General features: G+C 38.5%; 2 protein-coding genes across 3 annotated transcripts; one reads left to right on the top strand and one right to left on the bottom strand.

Annotated features, from left to right (window-relative positions):
- Positions 1-276: 276 nt before the first annotated feature.
- On the bottom strand, positions 277-17,402 carry trim46b (tripartite motif containing 46b). 2 transcript variants are annotated; one of them, XM_079590426.1, is made up of 12 exons: positions 16,891-17,402; positions 13,626-13,881; positions 13,351-13,501; positions 11,169-11,367; positions 10,820-10,966; positions 8,637-8,732; positions 8,300-8,553; positions 8,100-8,221; positions 5,263-5,601; positions 3,952-4,181; positions 3,789-3,856; positions 277-1,714 (listed from the first exon to the last, which is right to left on the bottom strand). In XM_079590426.1, the coding sequence occupies exons 2-12, from the start codon at positions 13,873-13,875 to the stop codon at positions 1,288-1,290; spliced, it is 2,283 nt and encodes a 760-aa protein (XP_079446552.1). In that variant the 5' UTR covers positions 13,876-13,881; positions 16,891-17,402; the 3' UTR covers positions 277-1,287. The 2 variants fall into 2 exon arrangements, with proteins under 2 accessions (XP_079446552.1, XP_079446551.1); XM_079590425.1 differs by lacking the exon at positions 16,891-17,402 and adding an exon at positions 16,656-16,884.
- Positions 17,403-18,812: 1,410 nt separating this feature from the next.
- On the top strand, positions 18,813-19,955 carry s100a10a (S100 calcium binding protein A10a). The gene is made up of 3 exons (XM_079590795.1): positions 18,813-19,246; positions 19,327-19,492; positions 19,609-19,955. The coding sequence occupies exons 2-3, from the start codon at positions 19,352-19,354 to the stop codon at positions 19,774-19,776; spliced, it is 309 nt and encodes a 102-aa protein (XP_079446921.1). The 5' UTR covers positions 18,813-19,246; positions 19,327-19,351; the 3' UTR covers positions 19,777-19,955.
- Positions 19,956-23,053: the final 3,098 nt, after the last annotated feature.

Here is a 23,053-nt window from a genome sequence, read left to right as displayed (position 1 = left end):
TGATAAAATAAAATAAAAGTGCCAATGCAAATGGAAAGCCTACAATATTTTGTAGATATAGATGTGACCTGAATTCCTTTGTTAGCTAAAAGATTGGCTAAATGGAGGCATTTGCAACAGTCCAAGTCTAATCCACCTTGCAAGAGAACTGACACTCACATACAATATATTTGAAGAAACTGCTGCCCCCAGCTGATCAAAAAACAGTAATACACCATTCGTTCTGAGTATGTTCTACGAGATATGTGATATTAAGAATAGAATAAGTTTCATTTTCAGAGTATTATTTATTACCAGCAGGCAAAAGCCACCATTCTCTCCAGCAAGATTCAAACTACACTCTAAAGCTTTAAACTGGACTGAAATCAAGCACATGATTCAGACTCTTAAAAAATATTCTCTACAGGCTCGTATAAGGTGATTTATAATGCTGGGGTTAGTGCATTACACACACATAAACTTTTAATCACATAAATATTGAGTAAAGCAGTGCACTTCCAATCTATTGCATTGACGATTTTCATTCTTAAGAATAAGCTTCACTTAATTCATTTCAGCTTTAAATATTTTCCAATTGTCCAATAGCATATGGGAATTCAAAACAACAATTTGTGTAAGCTAAAAGGTGAGTGTGTCCTAACAAATTGCTCTGCATATCCCGACTGCAGTCTAGAAGCCACATATTTCAACAAATCAAAATTCTTAAAATGCAAAACAGCAGCGAGAAGCATTTGGTCTGGCATTAGACGTATGTTGAGTAAATATCTTAGTAAATGCTCGAGTTGACAGCTGAAAGGGTTCGACAGACCTGTCTTGACAGCATATGGCTAGAGGTTGAAAGAGCAGATGTTTACGATAGTATTGTGGGTTATAAAACGAGGCCTTGTGTAACAGTCTGGAATTTCTGCTCTGTTTGGAGCTTAATAAACAAAAGCACTTTAATACAAGGTATATTATATCACTATAATATACACAATGTGGGGGGAAACCTAGTATTAAAAAAACTAAGAGGCACATTTCCTACAGAGAGATTGGTTGGGAAATACATATTTTTGCATTTATATTGTGTGTGTATATATAGGTGAATGTGCACTTTAAAGTTTTCATGGGTATATAGGTGGCTTCACCAAATTCATAATTCAATTGAAGAGGTTTATAATTCAGCAAGCAGTGCAGCAATAAAGGCCTCTCAAAACAAAAAGAAAAATAATCAGTGGTTTATGTTGGGTGCAATTAAAAACAACCGTCTCTTAAAATCGAATTATAAAAACAATAATCAATCAGAGTTCAGTTCAGTTTGGTAACACGTGACTGAATGGTGACTCGTCTTACTGGGGTTTGATTTGCGTTGCGATTGGCTACTAGCTCCTGTAGCTGCAGAGCTCCGCCTCCAATGAAACAGAATGCAGGGCACACGGGGGCGGAGCAGTCCACAGGTCCCTCCCATAGTGGGCGGAGAGAGTGGGCGTCGTAAAATGTGACACGGCCCTTCTCAAAGTCGAGACAAACTCCTAGCCTCGGAGGCAACGGATAGGTAACGCCGGTCGGCGAAGAAGGGCTGTTGCCATTGGTGAAGCCAGATTCTCTGCCGTGATGGGAGTTGGCGGAGGAGGGCAGGTAGATCTTGCCCATGCCCATTGTGAGGAAAGCGAAAGGGGGAGGGGAATCTGACGAATCCTCAGCTCCACTGTCATGGCCGCTGTCTGGATCATATCTATCAGACAGAGAAGATGAGGTTAAAGTCAGCATGAATAATGGTTGAAATCAAGTACCATTCATTTTCCTCTTTAAATATGCGTTTCACTAAGAAATGCTGTGCCTTTTTAGTGTTGATTTGAAACATGGTGGAAACACTGTATATAATAAAAATCAGGGGTTTTCAAACTAGGGTTCTAGGGGGGGGCCACAAGGAAGTGATAGGGGGTCTGTGGAAATTGTTAGAGAAAAAAACTTTTAAAAATAAGATTAAAAAGTAATGGATAATAAATAAATAATAAAAAGAATATTAAAAAAGTGAAAATAAACAAATAAATAATGCACAGTACAGTACTACAGTGAGTAGGGGGGAAAAACATAAGAAACAAAATATTTTCCAAATAATATTTTACACATATTTATTAATTTCACAGTATAAATTGGGTCTTTATAATAATAATAATAATAAAAATGTATTTCTACAGCACATTTAAAAAGTGCTTTACAGAATCCACATTTCAGTAGCGTTAAAACAGACATAGATAGATACAAATCATTCAGTACCACATATAGCTAAGAACAGTTGAAAGCAGCAGTAAATAAATATGTCTTCAACATAGACATAAAACCTTCAATGGAATCGCAAGACTTGATGTAAACAGGGAGACCATTCCAAAGCCTCAGTGAGAAGGCTTGATCTCCCTTTGTTTTCAGGCGAGATTTCGGAACCTTTAACAGTAAGCTTTGCGATGATCTTAATGGTCTGGAGGTGCAGTGATGCTGTAAAAGCTCCGAGATATAGACAGGGGCTTGTCCGTGTAGACCTTTATAAACCATTAAAAGGACTTTATTTTGCACCCTAAACTCCACAGGGAGCCAGTGTAAAGAGGCCAGAACTGGAGAGATACTGGAATATTTACTGGTCCCAGTCAGCAATCTGGCCACTGCATTCTGCACTAGCTGCAGACGCGCCATGGACTTTTTGGACACACCCACATACAAGGAGTTGCAATAATCTAATCTGCAATAATCTAATCTGCAATAATCTAATTATACATAAAAAGTCATAGCTGCCTTTCAATTTTTTGGATGGGAGTCCCTCACATGAGATCGTATTTGGGGGGTCGTGGAATCTAAAAGATTGAAAACCCCTAATATAGATAATATCATATGTATAATCTATATTTAGAGATCAGTTAACAGAAAGCAAGTCTGTATGGTATGGTATGGTATGGTATTAATCATTTCAAGCTTTTACATTTTGTTGTGTATAAAGGTATAAATAAGTGAAAGAATGGATATTTTTCATCATTGGAATTCAGATGTGGTTATTTGGGTTTATTCTTTATAATGCTTTTCATTTCTGTTGCAGTCATAATTTCAATAGTTTTGGTCATAACAGAGGTGGACAGTAACAAAGTACATTTACTTGAGTACTGTACTTAATTACACCTTTTGAGTATATGTACTTTACCTGAGTGTTATTTTTTCTGGAAACTTTTAACTTTAACTTCACTATATTTGAAAGACAAATATCGTACTTTTTACTCCATAACATTTCTGTCAATGTCAATGTAGAAAGTAGTGACGTCAAGGATGATTTTGGTTGCAGGGGTTGTCTTTTGGTTGGAAATTAAAGTCTGGTTGACGTCAGAAGCCAAAGCCAAAAAACTGGGAACAGCCATTTGGGTGTCCGAAACCATTGTGGACGTTATTGAGTGCACTTATTTAATCCATCTACTGGAACTGTGTTCTAGAAATAAATGTGATATTTATATGAGGGAAGGTAGACAGGCATAGATTTAGGGTTGGTAGGCAGGCATAGATTCAGAGGCATATGGTACTGTAAGTATTACATGCAACAATAATAAAACAATGCATTGACATTTACTTCCATACTTAAGTGCTTTTTTAAAAACGAGTACTTTTGTACTTTTACTTAAGTAAGGAAGTTGTGTACTCTGTCCACCTCTAAATAAAACCCAAACTGACGGTAATAGGGTGTCATTTCTTAACATTAACATATCTTCTTTCTCTTCTCATGTTTATTTTCTGTTCTCTCCCGTTGTTCATTTCTGAGATTTAGTACTTACCTTGGACTAGCCATGTCTTGAGGCAGATGAAACCACTCTTGAAGTTTAGACTCCAGGCCCACTCCAACCTGTAGAATATAGAAAGGAAAATGAGAGAAAAAGTGATTTAGAAAGAGGTACGGGAGAGACGGTTAATACAGTTGTCCTTCGTTGCAGAACTTGCCTTGACCAGATATGAGCCTGGCTCCACTGAACATGCCCAATAGTGTCGGCCCTGCGTTATGGCCACGTCCCCCACGAGCAGATCAGCTGTCAGGTGACAGGAAGTGAGGGCCCGATCGGCGGCCTGCAGCAGGGACAGACCGGGCACACTGCGGGCACAGCGCTGCTCCTTACTCACCACCAGTCTGTCCGCGTGCAGACCCCAACGAGAGTCCAGGTAAAAATTCAACACTGCCGGAGAGGCGGAGGGAGACAACAACGAGGGAATACGGGAGAAAATTTGAGGAGGATAGAAGAAGAGGGGAAAGAGGGACATAGAATTAAGGCACCAAACGGAGGGAGGTAAGAGTGGGTGGAAGAGGAAGAATATAGAATAGGATATATATGCAAAAGGAGGACATAGCATAAGAACAGCAATCAGGAAAACAGTAAACAAGGAAAAAAGACATAGAAATGCTCTCTGGGAATAGCAGGGTGAAATCAAGACTGCAAAAAGGAGGAAGATTTGCGTTCCAGCAGACAGGCAGAGAAGAAAAATCGTTTTAAAATGTAATTTATTGCTGTGGTGGAAAAGCTGAATATTCAGCATCATTACTCTAGTCTTCAGTGTCACATGATCCTTCAAAATTCATTCTAATATGCTGATTTGCTGCTGTGTGAATAGGCTTTTATGACTAAAACAAGTACAGGTGTTTAAAATAAGGACAAAATTGGGGACATTTCCCCCCCCCCCCCCTCCCTAATAATCTATTCTATAATATTAATCATTAGCTATAAACACTCAGAAGATAATGTTACTATTTTGTCGTGAACATCTGCCTTCTGATTGGATGTTGCAAACCTTGGATTATTATTTGTAACATGGGCCTCCATTTAATGTGTTTATAATAATAAACATTACACAGCATTAAAGTTAGCTTGTGGCCACATTTACAAAGCAGATGGGTCAACATTCACATCAGATCAAAATATTTCACTACATCGAGGGTTTTGGGTGGAAAATACACATACTGGTGGATTAAAGAATGAATGGCTCAAATGATAAAAACATGAGGGAAATATACATAAGAATAAAGATACAATAACAGAAAGAGTTTTAAGGCCTATAAAAAGGGAACAGGGAAGGTGGCAGTATAGAGCTGTTGTCAATAAAGCTGGGAAGCAAAACGTGGAAAAACCAAAGATTGTAGAGACAAAGAGAGATGGGAATGGATAAAAAAAGGAAAAAGATAAAGAGAATAGATGAGTAGATGAGTATCATTTGGGAATGAATTCTGTTTGTACTATGTCTTGTGTTGAAAACACTTCGTACCTGGAGCTGGTGGTGTGTGTAAATATACTTCCTCACTGTATTCTCCGAAGCCGGCCTTATTGCAGCCTCTCACCCTCAGCACATACACACTGTCCATCTCCAGCCTGTCAATCACAGCGCAGGTCCCGGTCACCTCCTCCAACCTCTGCCAGCCCCAGCGAGCGGCAGCCAATCCCCCGTGAATCCCTCCTCTCGCCCCGCCCCCTGGCACCACCCCACGCCGCCGGAACTCCACGGAAAAATGCCAGGCAGGAGAGGAGTCTTGAGGCAACCGCCAACAGAGGAACAGCTGGTCGTAGGCGAGGGTTCGCTGGGTGTCAATCACAGGAGCGAGAGGGGCTGATGGGATAGGTCACTTTCGGTTAGGGTTAGATTGTGTGACACTTCGGACTGTTTTCTGTCATTAAAATGTTCATTTACAAAAATACAGAAACATTGCAAACTAAAATGAGGATTCAGAAAGCTAAAAGGGGCAGTGTGTAAATTTTAGCGACATCTAGAGGCGAGGTTGCAAATTGCAACCAACAGAAGTTACTGTGGCCGACAGGAAAAGATGTCGTCGTCTGAGACAGCAGAGAGTAGCCAGTTCAGCAATGAGGTTTCGTTACAAAGATAAAGTAAGAAATGATGTTTACTTAATTATTCAGTAAAATAATATGTAATTGCGAATATTATTGTTACTTGTTCATCGTTGTGTCAGTGTTTTATTCTCTGATTTTAGCTTGCTTCTTTGCACGAAGAGCTACATAGTAACGAAACGCGTTTGTCCATTTAGGCCCACTGTAGAAACATGTCGCGCATTTCAATGTACGGGGACCCGTGGTGTATGTAGACAGAAATGGCTCGTTCTAAGGTTATAAAAACATAACGGTTCATTAAAGGATAATTCCGGTATTTAACACCTTGAGTCTATATTGTAGTTTGTTTTGGATGAACAAGAGTGGTGGACAACATTTTTTTGACAATGGTTCCTCTCTCGAGTTTTTGACTATAAAAGAATTGGCCATGGACCCATTTAACATTGGAGTCAATGGCCATGTCCGAAAATGTCATTAAAACTGCCAATAATGTTCGTTTACAAAACTGTTAAACTCACCGAGTGGTTAGTGGTGTTCGTTGATGATTATAAACAATATATTGTCGCAATATATGATTCCAATCCGTTGATTTTGCTATAGTAGAACTATTTTTTCAGACACTTCACAACCGTGTAACTTCCGCTCAATTTTTGAATCTGAAGCGTTAGCACACTCCCGACCACTTGATGGCGATAACTGATGTTTATGTCTCGCGGGACACTCACGGTCACAGTCGAGTTCAACTTCATATTGCACTGGTCAGTGGTCACGTCTTTTAATATTTTCAAGGTTTTGTTTGTTTATTTCGCTTACTCTCCCGGAGCACAGTTGCTCTGCTCGCTAGCCTTATGAGAAACGGAAGCGAGCAAAAAGACTACATCGACCAAATGTAAACAGCCCCCTTTCCGTTCCCGGTAGCGCATTTATATTAACGAGCACTCAGTCCTTCAACAGAATTCAATGGGATTTTACAAAATGACGAATAAAACACGACAGAAACTGTATTTCGCAACACTTTTTGTTTCTGGAACATCAACTAACATCACTAATCAATCGGTGAGTTGCACAGTTTTGAAAACTAATGTTAAAGTTTGTTTTAATGAAATTTTCGGACATGGCCATTGACTCCAATGTTAAATGGGTCCATGGCCAATTCTATTATAGTCAAAAACTCGAGAGAGGAACCATTGTCAAAAAAATGTTGTCCACCACTCTTGTTCATCCAAAACAAACTACAATATAGACTCAAGGTGTTAAATACCAGAATTATCCTTTAAGTAAGGTCTTTATACACCACTAAAAACATAGTTATGTATATGATAGGGGTGTAACGGTACATGTATTCGTACCGGACCGTTTCGGTAGAGGCACCGAATGCAATCTTTCACGTAAATTAGGCTAGTTTTGTGTGCGGAACATACGTCAATTCCGAGTTTCCACACAAACATATTAAGTGTCGGAAGGTCTCCGCGTTGCACTGATTAGATCTGATTAATCGTTTTTGTGATTCAAATACATGTAAAATATTACAATAACATCTGTCTTCCTGTGTGCGGAAATTTGTTTATGTTGCTGTGACAACGAAACACGTGCACACGCGCCTGTGTTAAGAGCACTTGTAGCTCCGTGCGCACTGATGCGCTCATCTGTGGACATTTCCGAATGCCTTTCTGTTAAAAGCGGGCTTTCCACACAAACAAATGTACATGTGTCATTAGTATGAGAAAAAAAAAATAGGATTTTAACTCTCGGGTCGGGCTCGGACATAAGTATCGCATAAATAAAGATCACCACATACACTGCACGCTCGCTTTAGCCCAGCCTCTCGCTAGCTAGAGTCATGGCCAATATTGGTTTGAGAGTATTTTATTTAGTGGAGAACTTTGCAGCAGTATTTTATTTCTTCTTCTTTTTTTATTTAATATATTTTCTATTTATTAGCCTATATTTTATTAAAAAAGTGTGTTTAAAAAAAGTGTAAACAAATTGTTAAAAAAAGTTTTTAGTAGACAACCAGCAGTTTAATGTTTTGCATTTCTTTCCCTTACTGTCCCGAAAATGAACCGAACCGTGACTTTAAAACCGAGGTACGTATCGAACCGTGATTTTTGCATACCGTTACACCCCAAGTATATGATATTGCATTTCTGTCAACAGATCGTCCAAAATATTACACAATGCACCTTTAAGGAAATCCCATAATAATTTAGCCCTGTTGTATCTACACATTTATGTGTCTGGTTATTAGAGTTTTCCTACCCTGAATGAAGTTCAGGTCTGTGAGGAGTTTGAGCTCTCTGGAAACATCAAGCTGGAAGTGACGGAACGAGGGATCAGCAGAGAGAGAGAAACGCTGCATAGATTCAATAGACTGGGCCAATCTGAGAAAAAGAGAAATAATAGTCCAGTGTTTTCACGTTTTGGCAACAGACATCAGTAATATCAGCAAGTCGTCCCACCTGTTGTGTGTTAATCTGGCTGCGTGCACAAAACTCGAGGGGTCGTTTTCTTTGAGCAGCTCGTGAGTGAAAGCCATCAAGCCGGCGTGCTCCAGCAGGCTGCGTTTTTCTGCCACCTGATTGGCCAAGGCCTCTGCCCTTCTCTGCCGCGAGCTTTCCAGAGCCTGAGCCAGCATTGTCTGTCGCTCGGTTAGCAACGCCATTATCTCCTTCACGCAGTGAGAGAGCTGCTCTTTGGCTGATACGTTGTTCACCTGCATTCATGCACACAGACAATAGCTCAGCGCATCAAACACCTGCGTTCCCTTTGTGACAGAGATGGAAAAGGAGGGCGTACCTCAGTTTGAGTGACAGCATTCTCCAGTTGAGTGATCTGAGTCAACACCATGTCCTGATTGGACAGAATGTAGTTCAGCTCCTTGGTGATCTTGTCCTAGGGTTTGCAAAAATGTAAATGATTTTCAACTTTCTCTTTCTGAAATTAAGAGATTCATTTCATAATCTGACAAGATGTCGATATATTTAAACAAATATGCATGGAAAACCAAAAGTGTGTTTTATTCATGTATTGATAATCATATATATGGTGCATTTGCTGTATATAAAAATATAAAAACACTTTCATCCCTGGAATGTTTTAGTGGCAAGAAAAATGCAGAATGCATTCCGTTTTTGTTCAGATTTTCCAAAGCTTTCAAAACATTTATTGTTTTATGCTCAATGGATGATTCAATCTTCAGGGCCTATAATTAACACTCGCCCAGCGCCAAATGCAAGCAAAAATTGGTGTTGGCGAGTATATGAAACGGTGTCAATCGTCAGTTTTATGAATTTTAACAATGCAAAAAGGTGAGAACATGAATGACATGAGCACGTCTTCTTGCGCTTGAAAAGACAAACAAGTTTTGAAACATTGTTATTCATAAAAATAAATCATGAGAACATGAACTTCATCACTGCATTTGCAGGAATTGTAAAATCTTTTTTCTTATTAACTGAAGTAGCCTAACGCAATATTTTTACTCTAATAGCTTCTTTCCCCACACATATGAACTGTGATCATGCAATAACGTTAACTTTACATCGCGATGCTGAGCTACAGTGAAATGATAGAAAAGACATTATCTGTGATAGCAATTCGCCTCATTCGCGCAAACTGGAGTAGAATGAGGCTCGCGTCTACCGCGCCGCGCTAAACACCGCGCCGCAGGACCTCTAGACGCGCATAAACGCGTCTTTACATTGAAATCACTCACGCTCAAGAGTGAGTGAGTAATCATTTTTAAATAAAATTGACTTTAATCAAACCACGGATCCGTGATAAGTTTTGTGATCCGTCTCGCCACTATGTAGTAGCACTATGATCACTTCGAGGGGAGGATAAATTTATTCCCACCGAGGATAAAAATAATTAAGCAGAGGCAGGGATACATTGACCAGAAAGGGGGAAATCCCACGCATTTTACGTTCTATTTTTGACTTTTTTGGCGACAATGTTTTCTTCTCCTGTGGCTTGCCATATGTATGGTCCATAATAACAATGCAATCCAGACTTTTAAACTTGCCGGTGCAGTTTCAAGCGCCTCTCACTGCTCTGCACCTGCGTTTCTGCTGGTTTCGGCTGGCTCTGAATGAAAACGCATTGTGGAAACGCGTTGGCTTAGTACTTTTTGTCCCTCTCTGCTATTATAGTTTTGCAAGATGGCGGAACAACATGGAAGCCTCCGTGGACCTACCCGTCCCATGTATATAAAGATAATAAATTCTTCATTTATAAGGATAAGTCAGATAATTGGCCGAGTTATTTGTACACCATTGAGGACATATTTATGAATAAAAATATTGATTTTAGATAATAAAATACCTAAAAAGATACTTAGTGTCCCTTTAAAGTGACAGCAGCCTAATATTCCTTCCTTGTTAATCAAACAACAAAATATAAAGAACAATCACTCATTGCTATGTTACATTTGTAACTTTAATAACGGTTAATCTGTTTCATGGCTGGCAAAAATATTTATGGCTAGTAAATTTTCCCTAGTCACCGGCCATTGATAGGTGTGGCAAAAAGTTAGTTTTAGGACCTGCCTATCATGTTTTTTAAATCTTGTGAATATTGTCATCCTAAAGAAAAAGCAGCCCTGTTAGAGTAAACATACCTCACTACAGAAGAATCACCCACAATGGAGTGTGTTTACTGGTGATTTCCTGGCTTTCAGGAGTTTATAAACCATAGATCTAAGACATGCAATAAATAGAGTTGCACATCACAGCTAAACAAACTGAACACCATTGTGCAAAATGTTGGTGAGGGATAAACTCATCTGATCACGTGACTTTTCTCCATTGTTCTAGTTTTTTAAAGGTGCTCCTTACACGTATACAATTAAAGTAACTGTGTGGTACTGCATTGGCACTGCCATTAGGGGGCATTGTTGTTTCATAAAAAAATTGCAACTGAATATGATACAGTCAGTTATTCCAGTTACACATTAAAATAGAGGTGAATTGAAAACATACCTTGAGACTCTGGTAGGCTTGGGTGACGGGCGCGATCTTGTGACCCGTATGGACTCGGCGCAGTTTGCAAAGTGAACAAAGAAGCATCTGACAGGACTTACAGTAAAACTGCAGCCTCTCCTGATCATGTTCTGGACATGTCAACACCTAGAGATATGGAAAGAAACTTGAGGATGCACTATGGATCAAATTTGCATCTGTATATTTAGTTCGCAAATATTCAGTTTCGCTTGGTAATGCGTCGAATTAGGGACGTAAAATGGTTTGCGAATGCAGTTTCATGTTAAATAATTTGTTATCAGATCCTGGACCTCAAGGTATGAGAGGTAATCGGGTAGAAGCGTCTCACCTTTGGCCTGAAGTTCAGGGTGGGCTGAACGTGTTCGTGCTGGGCGCGGGGAGTCCCCCAGGGGTGGTAGAGTTTGAAGCACTCGTTACAGAAGCTGGCTCTGCAGTCTGAACAGCCTTTAGTGGCCTCCAGGGCCTGTGGGGGTTTACAGAACTGACACATCACAGCCACACTGCCCAGACTCACTGTGTGTCTGTACCTAGAGAAAGCAAGAGAAAGAGGCAGATTCTACAGTGAGCGTTTCTTTGTCTGCCTGTATGCGGTTTTATTCATGCAGATATAGTAATCACACTGGGTAAGTTGTGTACTAAAGATTATATTTGAGATTACTAGGTCACTAATCAAATAAGTCAATAAGTTTAAATGCTGAAATTCTATTCTATTCTATTCTATATTTAAGATTAATAGGTCACTAATCATTAATCAAATAATAAATGAGTGTAAAAGCTTAAATTATACTATATTTCATAACAAATATAATATTCATATGATATAAAATTAAAATACATTTATTAAAGGTTTTTAAAGGATTGTACACCCAAAAACCCATACAGGTTTGGAACAAACTGAGGATGAGTAAATGACAAAATGTACATTTTTGGGTGAACTATCTCTTTAAGAATACTAGGTCACTAATCAAATAAGTAAATGAGTATGATATATACTATTAAAAATTCATTACAGTTATGTAATATAATACAAAACTGAATTGTGTATTTAAGATTCTGTTTAAGATTACTAATCACTACCGGTAATTAAATAAAGAAAATAAGTATAAATGCATTAAATATATTATTATAATACATTATAATTGCATTACAGTTATGTAATATGTAAGGAATAATTGACGACAGGCCGTTGAATTATTAGAAAAATAATGCACACCCGAGGTGGTAATGCGGTCACGACGCGAAGCGGAGTGGCCGTTACACCTCGGGTGTGCATTATTTTTCTAATAATTCAACGGCCTGAAGTAAATTATTCCGCTTATACTACAGTTACCACACCTCGAAATATTGTTCAGATGATGAATTTCAAGACGTTTGTAAAGTTTTTGTCATTAAAACGCTCTTGTATGTAGGACTAATTCCTTGCGCATCTAAACCCATGCTCCGTTGCTATCCAAAACGTCATTTTAGAGTTAGTAACGGAGGTTTGAGCCGCTGATAGCAGACTAATGCTGGGGACACACTTAACGACTAGAAACATTCTCTGACTGTGAATGTTTGAACACAGACTGAACGCGCTGAAAACGTGTGCATGATCAGTCATATCAAATTACATTCATAACCGGCCTTACAGTAGGCTAAGTGTGTCCCCGGCTTTATGCAGTTATTAATGCAGTTATGAGAGAGGGGGGGGGGGGGGGGGGGGGGGGGGGGATTGTGAAGTTAGACATTGGAAATTGCAGATCAAGCGCATGGGGCTGCATGGTTTTTCTTGTTATGAATTGTATCCTATTTTCCGTTATTACAGTTGACTACGCGAAGTGATATGGAACTGTAATGCGGTCGAGACCTGCCTGGAACTACTTTAGCCATGCGGTTCCCTGAAAATAATTGCACACCTCAGAACGTTCGTCAACCAATCAGATTCAAGCATTCAACGGCCCTGTAGTATAAAATACAATATTGAATTGTGTATTAAAGATTATGTTTAAGATTACTATATCACTAATCAAATCAGTAAATCAGTATAAAAGTAAACTGCTCAAATTAAATTAAATATACATTGTAGCCCATATCTTATAATGCCCAGATATTATTATTATTATTTTAAATTGTCTTGATATTTTTCAGTCATTTAGTGCATTTGCATCTATATTCTTTTTTTTTTCTTTTCTGGATCACAACATTACCGGTATTATTTAAATGATAATTTACTATATTAATCTATTGCTTACATTTATCATTGTACCTATACACATTACTATATCGATTCTAAATACTTCCTGTTCTTCTTTTTCTTCTTTTTTTGTGCGTGCGTATATTTGTCGTTGGATCTTTCCTTTGTATAACTTACTTTGTCGTGTTGTTAATTGCATGTTTTGTTCAGTTTAAAAGTAAAATAAATTAAATGAATAAATAATTGCTGAAATGATATCATATTTCATTACAAACATTATATATTTTATTACATTAAATATAATATTTACTTAAATGTATTTGAATGTGTGTTTTACCTTTCTACAATTCTCTCCAGTGTAAGGTTCCTCATGCACTCAGCCAATCCTCTCTCGCCTAGTTCTACATCTCGCCCACAGGGGGCGCAAGGGAAAAGCATGAGAGGTGCAGGGCCTTCCTTTCGCCTGCGACCCGGGTACGTCCCAGAGCCTAAACACATACATGCATACGGTGAGATAAACTGAATAACATGCACACAATGAAAAAAACTGAACAGCTGAATGTATCAACCTTTTTACATTGATTTTAAAGATGGTTTCTTGTCTTTACGCACCTGAGCGCAACAGGCGGTCCACGCGGTCAGACTTGGGCAAGGGTCTCCGCATCTGCCGCGGGGACCGCATGTTGGGGGTGGACGCGGGCGAGTTGGGCTCCGGGGGGAGCTCGGGCTGGGGATACCCGCTCTGAACCAGCACCTCAGAGGCACACATGAGACACACGCTGTGCAGGCAGGGGAGTACAATTGGCTGCTTCACAATGTCCTTGCACACAGGACACTGCAATTCCAGCTCCATACTCTTCATATTGGACTGAAAAAAAAGAAGGAGGGGGGAAAAAAGGAGAAAGATGAGCAGGAGCGGAAGAGATGGCAAGCAGAGATGTGGATGTAATTGCAATGTGTTTTACTCAAACGTAAATCAAAATAACAAACACAAGAACCGGAAACCAGGGAACTGAAACATGCACCATACAAGACACACCAGACGACACACAAGACACACCATACAACACACCAGAACACACACCAGACAAGACACACCAAAACACACACCAGACAAGACACATCAGTTGCTACCCAGGTAAGTTTGAGATTAGTTTAAGCAAACTCTGTTTTGTCGGGGCTCAAGAAGGTGGATTGTATTTTAGCAGTGTTCATTGCCATTTTAACTTACGCTACACTGCAAACCTGCTCCGGAGCAAGTTTTATTCTGGGGTAGAGAACGCAAACCAAAACTGGACCAATCGCCTTCATGTAACAGGCCACTGGGAATAATCAGACTCATCGACATGGAAAACTACAATGAACTACAAACATGGCACTAAGGACAGGAAGTAACACAAAAGTCCTAACAAGACATAGGGAACATATAACTCTAATATGATTTGGTACTTAACTCCTTATCAAGCGCCCCCTTTTTTTGAATATACATGAAAATGCACATTCCGAACTTAAATGGTTGTAATTCAAGAATGCTTTGGAGTATAGATGTAAGATTGGTCTTGTTTTTAAGAAGACATTTGGCAGATTTTTGTAGAAGAGAAATAAATTAAGAAAGTTAAACAGAAAAAAAGTTATAGAAGTTTGAGTTTATGAAAATGTACAACGTTAAAAATTTAATTATTCATATTTTATATAAAATATATATTTTTAAAACCTGGAGGACTCTAAAAATGACTCTAGACTCTAGAAACATTTCGTATTACTAACAGTGTTGTAAACGGCTGTGCTGCATAATATTTTTGTGAAAACCAGGATAAAACATTTTTAGGATTATTTGATGAATAGGAAGGTCAAAGGAACAACATTTACTCTAAACAGAAATATTTTGTAACAATGCAAATGTCAACTCTGATGGATTTTGTGCCCTTGCTGTATAAAAGTTTTAATTTCTTTCAAAAACCTTACTGACCCGACCCAAAGTGTATGTCCAGGAATGTATTTTGTTGTAATGGTGCAATCAGACTAATCAGAACCTTTCCAAATATTTTCTGAATATGCACTAATTTATGCAGAACAATGCAAAACTTGACATACTTTATGTATAACCACCTCAACATTATATATCTAAACCATATGCTCCTGGATCATTCCTAAACAGTCATAATAATAACCCTGAATGTCCCCCTAAAATCAGAGACAAAGGTTAATGGGAATGTTCCCTACACTTGTTTTTTCAATAACCACGCATAGGTAAACTTCGTTTTCTCAAAAACACAAATGTGAACATACATGTTGCTCAAATATTATTGTAGCCCAGTTTGGACTTTAGCCATTAATATGTTTATAAGCAACTGAAAAAAGCATGTCAAAATTTCTCCAGGGGCCAAAAAAAAAAACTTCAGACCCCAGAGTTTTAATTAATAATCATGAAAGCTCAAATGTGTGCCCTTCTGTGTTTACCTTTTTACTTGATGCACCATTATCATATTTGTTGCTAAATTAAATCCGTCCAAACTTTAATTTAGAGTGAACTGTACACAATAGGCCTACATATTGTTGCATTTTTGTAATTGCATGTATATTGTTACACCCCTAACAGCTTAGCAAAAACGCTACAAATTGTATCAGTATGTGAATTCTCTGGGATCAAACGCATAGCTTCATGCACTATGATGATAGCCCTTTCCATGGTGATAAACTGAAAATTCAGTTCAGCCAGATAATTGCTAAATATAGGTGCTGAAGTCATATTTGGGGCAGAATTATTGATCTCCATGAAGAATTATGATGTCTCTGTTGCACACTGAAAGAGGCAGATAAAATAAGTAAAGAAGAGACTAGATTTTCATGCTGCCTGGTTGCTGAGAGACATGCACACCTTTATAAATAGCTGTCTCTGGTGCACTGCTAGTCTGCAATGCTCTTTAAAAACGGTTAATGATTTAAGCAGACAGCTGTGTGACATTGGAAGCTCTGTAAAGGCCACATCAGCTTAAGAATGACCTTGTCCATCAGAAACACACAGTATAGACATATTTCTGGTGACTGGTTGAAGACATGCTGAGCAACAGCACCACAAACGGATCTGCTTTTTCCAAACATGCACGTATACAGAATTTGCCTCTCCACAACCACATATAACACATATTTGTAACAATAAGACGTTAAAAATTAGTTTGAACTCTAGGGACGACCATGACAAAGACATTATTTAGTTTATTGGTTCTGATAATGAAAATTACCACAGTGCAAATACTACAATACAGCTGGTTATCACTCGTAAACTAGTTATTAGTTAACCACTGGCCTGCCCTATACAATGACAATGTCATCTTAAAATCTAGTATCTACCCTTATATCTTTGCATTAGACAAACATTTTTCCTTTAAATCGTAATTTAAAAGTCAAAACGCATGCGTTAGAAAGGCCTACACCCGCTTAAAGACACTATTAGGCTTCTTTATTATCACGCGGTCATTCAGCAATGTCAACAGGCCATTTACGTCACTCCATCCCGCAATAAGAAAGATTTAACGTGATTTTACTACAGTACAAAACAAACGCGACTGAGGTTTGCCCTACAGAGATGACTGTAATACTGTATGTGCGGTTTGCTCGAGCTGTGTTCGGCAGCGCCCTTACCTTCACCTGAAATCTGGGCGCCATTACGGGATCCTGCTGTCTTTACTTCATATGAGAGAGAGCACTGATGTCGCAAATCTGTGCGACTTACCGTCATGCACATATTTTATTGCAATGAATGAAACCCCTAACGTTACTCAGGTAAATGCATTAGGCTAAATCAGGAGAACACCGCATGCCATCGAAGCATCCACATGCACGATGCGGATTGCGGATACAAATCTTGAAAATGTACCGTTTATGTTCCGTTTCGTCGCAGTAGACCATCATATGTCAATGGGGAAATCTTCCGTTGGCCGCCATTGCCTCTTTCAGGTTGAAATGTAGGTTAGTAGGATGTCGCTACATCAGCATGCAACTGGAGATGCTTTCCAACGCGCTCGTCTCCTGCACGCATCCCGTTTCCGTGGCAACGAGCACGTCCTCCATCAGCAGCGCGATTACTGAAACCAGCCGACCTCAGGACGGCCAATGTCACAACTTAGATTTTGCGTTTCTTGGTATTATCAGTGTATTTTAGTCAAACGGACAGTCTCTTCCAGTCGTTTTAAAACATCAGCATTGTAAAACACAAGCACTGTAAAAAAGTGAAACTGTGCAGATGTTACTTAAAGGGATAGTTCACTTAAAATGAAAATGCTGTCATCTTTTAGCCTACTCACCCTCGAATTGTTTCAAAACTGTATGAATTTCTTTCTTCTTCTGAACACAAAGGAAGATATTTTGAAGAATGTCGGTATTGTAACCAGACAGTTGATGGATCCCATTGACTTCCATAGGGGAAACAAATGAAGTCAATGGGGTCCATCAACTGTTTGGTTACTGACATTCTTCAAAATATCTTATTTTGTGTTCAGCAGAAGAAAGAAACTCATACAGGTTTAGAGCAACTTGAGGGTGAGTAAATGACGAAAGATTTTTTTTTTTTTTTTTTTGTGAACTATTCCTTTAATAGCCTAGCTAACACACAAAACAAGCACTAGGCACATTAATAAAATAACGCGCATTTTAAAGAACGTCCTTATTTAATTTAATTGTATTTATTTATTTATTTATTTGTAGATTACATTTAATAGATTACTTTCATGAAAACATGAAATTGTTTTGTAGAAAGTGCCATTATAATTGATTGGGCTGATTTTAGATGCACTTAAACTGTCTTGACCAGCAGGTGTCGACAGCCAGTGACTTCAATTTATTCAGAGTTTCGAAAAGCTTCGATTCCCCCATCATTTTCAGAAGGTGAACAAAGGGTCAAGAAACGCAGAAATCAAATTAATACATTTAGTTTGATTTCATTTAATAATTTAATTGAATTTAGTAAAATAATATTTTAAATCAGTAGGCTATTATGTGCATCTCTCAGTCTCATATTCATTCATTCATTCATTCATTCATTCATTGTATTCACTTGTAATTTTCCCGCAGTATTTAACATCGTAAATCTATTATATATATATATATATATATATATATATATATATATATATATATATATACACTGTAAAAATCAATAAGTTGTGACAACATATGTTTTTAACGTTGCTTTTACTCTACTTTTAAAATAAGTGAAGCAATTTTTTTTTTACAAGTTACACAAAATTAAACTATTATTAAATCAGTTTAATGTCATTTAAGTTGAACTTAAACATCCAAGTTTATTGTACTTACAATTTTAAGGCAGCAACTTTTTTTGTAGCCTATATATAATAAATTTAGCCTATATAAAATATTTATATTTTTATTATATAGCCTATAGACTATATATATATATATATATATATATATATATATATACTGTATATATAGATTATATATTATATAGGCCTACAGATTATATATTTAAGATAAAAAATCTAATTTTTATTTTTAACAGGGAAAAGCAGTTCCAAAAACTATATGAATACTATAGGCCTATACCTCTTCCATTTTACAACTTATCTATTACATCAGTTAGGCTAACTTTTTCAATTACAGAGAAGTCTTCTTAACTTGACTGTTGTTCTTTATAGAAATTAAAGAATCATAAAAAAATCAGTCAGTGGAAACCGATATATATTTTACTTTATTTATGTGATATATTTTCCAAATAGTGTAAGCATTTTAATTGTATTGTCTAGCTCTATATAAATGTGTTCTGCTGTAGTTTATTTCAGAGTTCCAAACATGGAAATGTGAAAAAAATCGAATCATTGGTCCAATTCACGCTGTTGGAATGTTGTGGGTGAGGGTGTTGTAGTTGCTAAGACATTTTTCATCACACTGCTATGTGGATAATAGTTAGCGATGTGGCAGGCACGACTAATTTACAAAGCTTGGCCGATATGAATATACGGTCAATGTCAGCTCATAAAAAAATATATGTTGTGCGATTTCTGGTGTTTCAATACTACCATTGATGTGCACCTTGAGTTAATAGATATTGAACACACAAAGTCCGCTTAACTCACACACATTGGTATGCAGTGCTGTAATGAATTGCTCAACTTCCCTGATAAGAGCTTCTCCTGCCCATGGGCTCGGCCGGAGCCTATAAATTCTTGAGAGAGATATCTAGCACTTCTCAAATTCTTCACTCAGACGCCCAAACGGTAAGCTCTTCATTATGTGCGTTTAACTGCATTGTCAAGATCGGTTGTGTTAATATTAGATTCATATCGGCCTTCTATAGTGCTGGACCTGAGCAGTTAGCAGCCATGCCTTCCCAACTAGAGACTGCCATGGAAACCCTCATCATGGTATTCCACCGGTACGCTGGAAAAGAGGGCAGGAGCGGCACCCTGACCCGTCGTGAACTCAGACTCCTGATGGAGAACGAGCTCTCTGGGTTCCTCAAGGTGAAGATCTTCTGTCATTCGCTTTCACAAACTTCCTTTTCTAAAGAAAATGCAGACCAGATAGAAGTTTTCTCTCGTTTCTTTAACACATTTCACTCTCTTTTTTCTTCCTACAGTCTCAGAAGGATCCGACCACCATAGACCGAATCATGAAGGACTTGGATGCCAATGGGGATGGAGAGGTGGACTTTGAGGAGTTTGTGTCTTTGGTTGTGGGTTTGTCCATCGCCTGTGAGGCCTGCTACAGGGCGCAGTTAACAAACACACAAAGCTGGAACCTATGAGTTTGTGTTGATGCGTGTAGGTCAGTATCCAATGAAAAACGATAAAAAAACTACGTTTGCTGCAAGGTTAAAGTACAGTGGGTGTGTGTGTGTGTGTATGACGGGACTTAACGCTCTTTGGCCTACAAACAGTATTCTTTGAGCTGTAAACATGTCTGTGCTAGCTAAATGCTTTTGTTTAAAATAAAGCTTTCTAAAGTCTTCATGTGCAGAACTTTATTATTAAATTAACACATACGTCACTGTTTTTTGTACTCTCTCTCGCTCTCTCTCTCTCTCTCTCTGTCTCTCTCTCTCTCTCTCTCTCTCTCTCTCTCTCTCTCTCTCTCTCTCTCTCTCTCTCTCTCTCTCTCTCTCTCTCTCTCTCTCTTAACCTCATTGTCACAATACTCTTAAGGTGTATCCAGCATTGTATCAAACCACTCTGTTAATACACAAGGCTGCTCAGTTGTAAAGAAAGTTATGGAAGTTAGAACTCAATTAGAATGTAACACTCTAACACAGAAAACCTTTTTATAAAAATAAAAAAGAACATCACATAAGTTAACTGAGTTAATGTAACCGTTAAGCATAGAAGTGAATTACTATTATGTGTAATCTAATCGTTTGCAACGGTAAAAGTTTTTTTATATCATATCATCATTTTTATACCTCAGTATGTATATCCAATCCATATTTCTGCAAGTTACAGACATTTTGGTGTCATAATTTCACATAAGATTGAAAATTATTAAGACTTTTTTTCTTCAGCACATTTCTTGCTTATGTTTAAAAAAATCATTTTGTGGCTTCCTCGTGGTCAATTTAGCATTTTAGTATACATAATATTAGCCTGGGAAAACCCAGACCACTCTCAGTTGTAACTGAGTAAGGGTCTGGCAAAGCTCCATAGACAATTCATTTCCACAGGGGCGTCACCAACGGACGTCGGATAGATCTAAAACCAATCAGAGCGATGAATGTCATGACGTATGCAGAGCGACGGAGAATCATCTCGAGACTCTTAGCAATTCTCTGTTTGTGTTAACGAAAATGACCATTTTAAATCGCTTGAAACAGACGCGATAGCTGATTCGAACGAGTGATGTTGTGATGTTCCACGGCGGCATTCATCTCTGTAATGTACAAAATCTGCGTCACCGTCTCTGCTCTGTCGTCATCGTGTAAAACGTTTCTGATTGGTGCCGCGATTTCGACGGATTGGAAATGGGTTTCAATGGGCTCTTTGCCAGACCCACTTGCAGAGCAAATCTAAATTTGCCGGAAGTGGTCTGGGTTTTCCCAGGCTAACATAATATATTACATAGGCCTAATATACTGTTAAAACTATACTACTACTACCACTATAATTGTAACTGTTGTGTTATGTTTGTATTTTTTTAGTTCCTGTGTTTCCTTCTTGTGTTTAGTGCCTTTGTTAGTTCTATAGTTGATTATCTAGTTTCCTTTGATTGGATACTCGTGTTTGAATTATTCTTGGTCGGTTCTCGTTGTGTTTATGTGTGGTTAGCTTTTCTCCTGTGATATCAGCTGTGTTTTGATTTATAAATAAAGACTATTCATAAAGACCGGAATATTCCCTTCATCTTCATCTTCCACACTGGTGACAGAAAAACCGGCCCTCAAAACGAGTGGAAAAAAAAAAGAATATGTATCTGCACAGCTGTTCGTCTCCTTCTCCTCACCCAAGATTATCCTACCCTCGATGACCATATAGTGAGTTTCTGGACCTTGCATATCAAACACATTACCTCACCAGTGCACTTGTTTATTTTTCCTGGGCCGATCTAAATTCTCAAATCAAATAACTAACTCTCCTGACGGATGATGGTTCATGAGGGTTTAAGGATTCTGCTGGTTCCAGCCTCAAGTGTCCTTTGGCCGCTGGTCCTGACCAGTCTCCCACTCCATCCTCCTCTGACAATGCCATTCAGTTCCTCTGCCCCACTGGGTCTCTTCAGCCCCTCGGCTCCTATATCAGTGGCTCCACCCAGCTACTCGGATTCGCCTTTGGCTTCCAGATTCAGCTCTGCCCTGGTGTGTCGGCCTCCGAGCCCCCGAGCCCCAGAGCCCCTTCGGCTCCAACCCATCGGCTCCACCTGGGCTCCACGTTCCCTCAGCTCCACCATGGGCCATCATCCCTTGGGCTCAGCCAGGCTCCCTCATCCCATTGGCTCCACCTTGGACCATTGTCGCTATGGCTTGGCCTCGGATGTCTGGGTCTCCGGCTACGCCTCGACCCTCCACCCCCCACCCCGTAGTACCATTGTCCTCACTCCAACAGGCTCTGCCGCGGGCTGCTGAGCCCGTCATCTCAGTCCTTCCCATCATTTTTGTGCTCTTTTGCAACCACACTGGTGACAATAATAATAATAAAGATAAATAAATGGGTTAAAAATTAAGCCTTCTCGATAGGCCCAAGACAAATATGTATAAGATCTTATTATGCATCCTGGTTGTTCTCAATGCCATAATAGTCTTGTTTACTTACACTGGGCTTTGCCAATGTCGCTGAAATTCTGAGTTAGCCACCTTGTTTGCACTGCTAAAAACACATAGCAAACCACACAGTGAGCAAACACATTTCCTTCTCCAAATGGTTATGGGTTGTATGTTTTCTTTTATGCCACAAGAGGGCAGAAAAGACCTGTACAAGCTCCAAACTACATCCATTGGCATACACTTTTCAGACATGCATAGAAAAAGTAAATAATATAATAAAGTGTTATACTATTCGAACTGTGGTAACAAATCAAAGATGATGCTCTTACAAACAACTCAGTGGATGATTGTCATAGTTTGGACATTGTTGTTTTATCCAAATGTATGTTTTGTCAAAATGTATAATTTATTTTTTTTGCATTATCATGTCAGATCACACATAGGCTACATTGCCATCTAAATTGCCAAAATACACCACTTATTCTTACTAATGTATGACTGGGCATAAAGTACAGGGAAGACTAGGCTAGTTGTTTCACTTTAGTCCAGTGAAAATTTCTAATTTGACCTCCTACCCCAATGGTGTATGCATGTTGGTAACATAAATAAAGAGTTACATTTTGACAAAAGTAAAATAATAATAATAAACAATATACAATTAATATTCTGGCCAAAAATATGACAAATTGCCCCAATATATGAAAAACATTTTTAAAAAATCAGAAAATAAAGATCTGAAACTGAAAGTTGACTCTTGTCAGAATGTAGGCTATGTCAGTGTAGTTTTATTGAGTTCAATTGTTTACACAACCACTGCAGCAAAAAAAAAAAAAAA

Source organism: Phoxinus phoxinus, assembly GCF_949152265.1.
Source record: "Phoxinus phoxinus genome assembly, chromosome: 19".
Lineage (NCBI taxonomy): Eukaryota > Metazoa > Chordata > Actinopteri > Cypriniformes > Leuciscidae > Phoxinus > Phoxinus phoxinus.
Note: the sequence above shows the minus strand (reverse complement) of the source record. Positions and strands in the feature narration are given on the sequence as shown.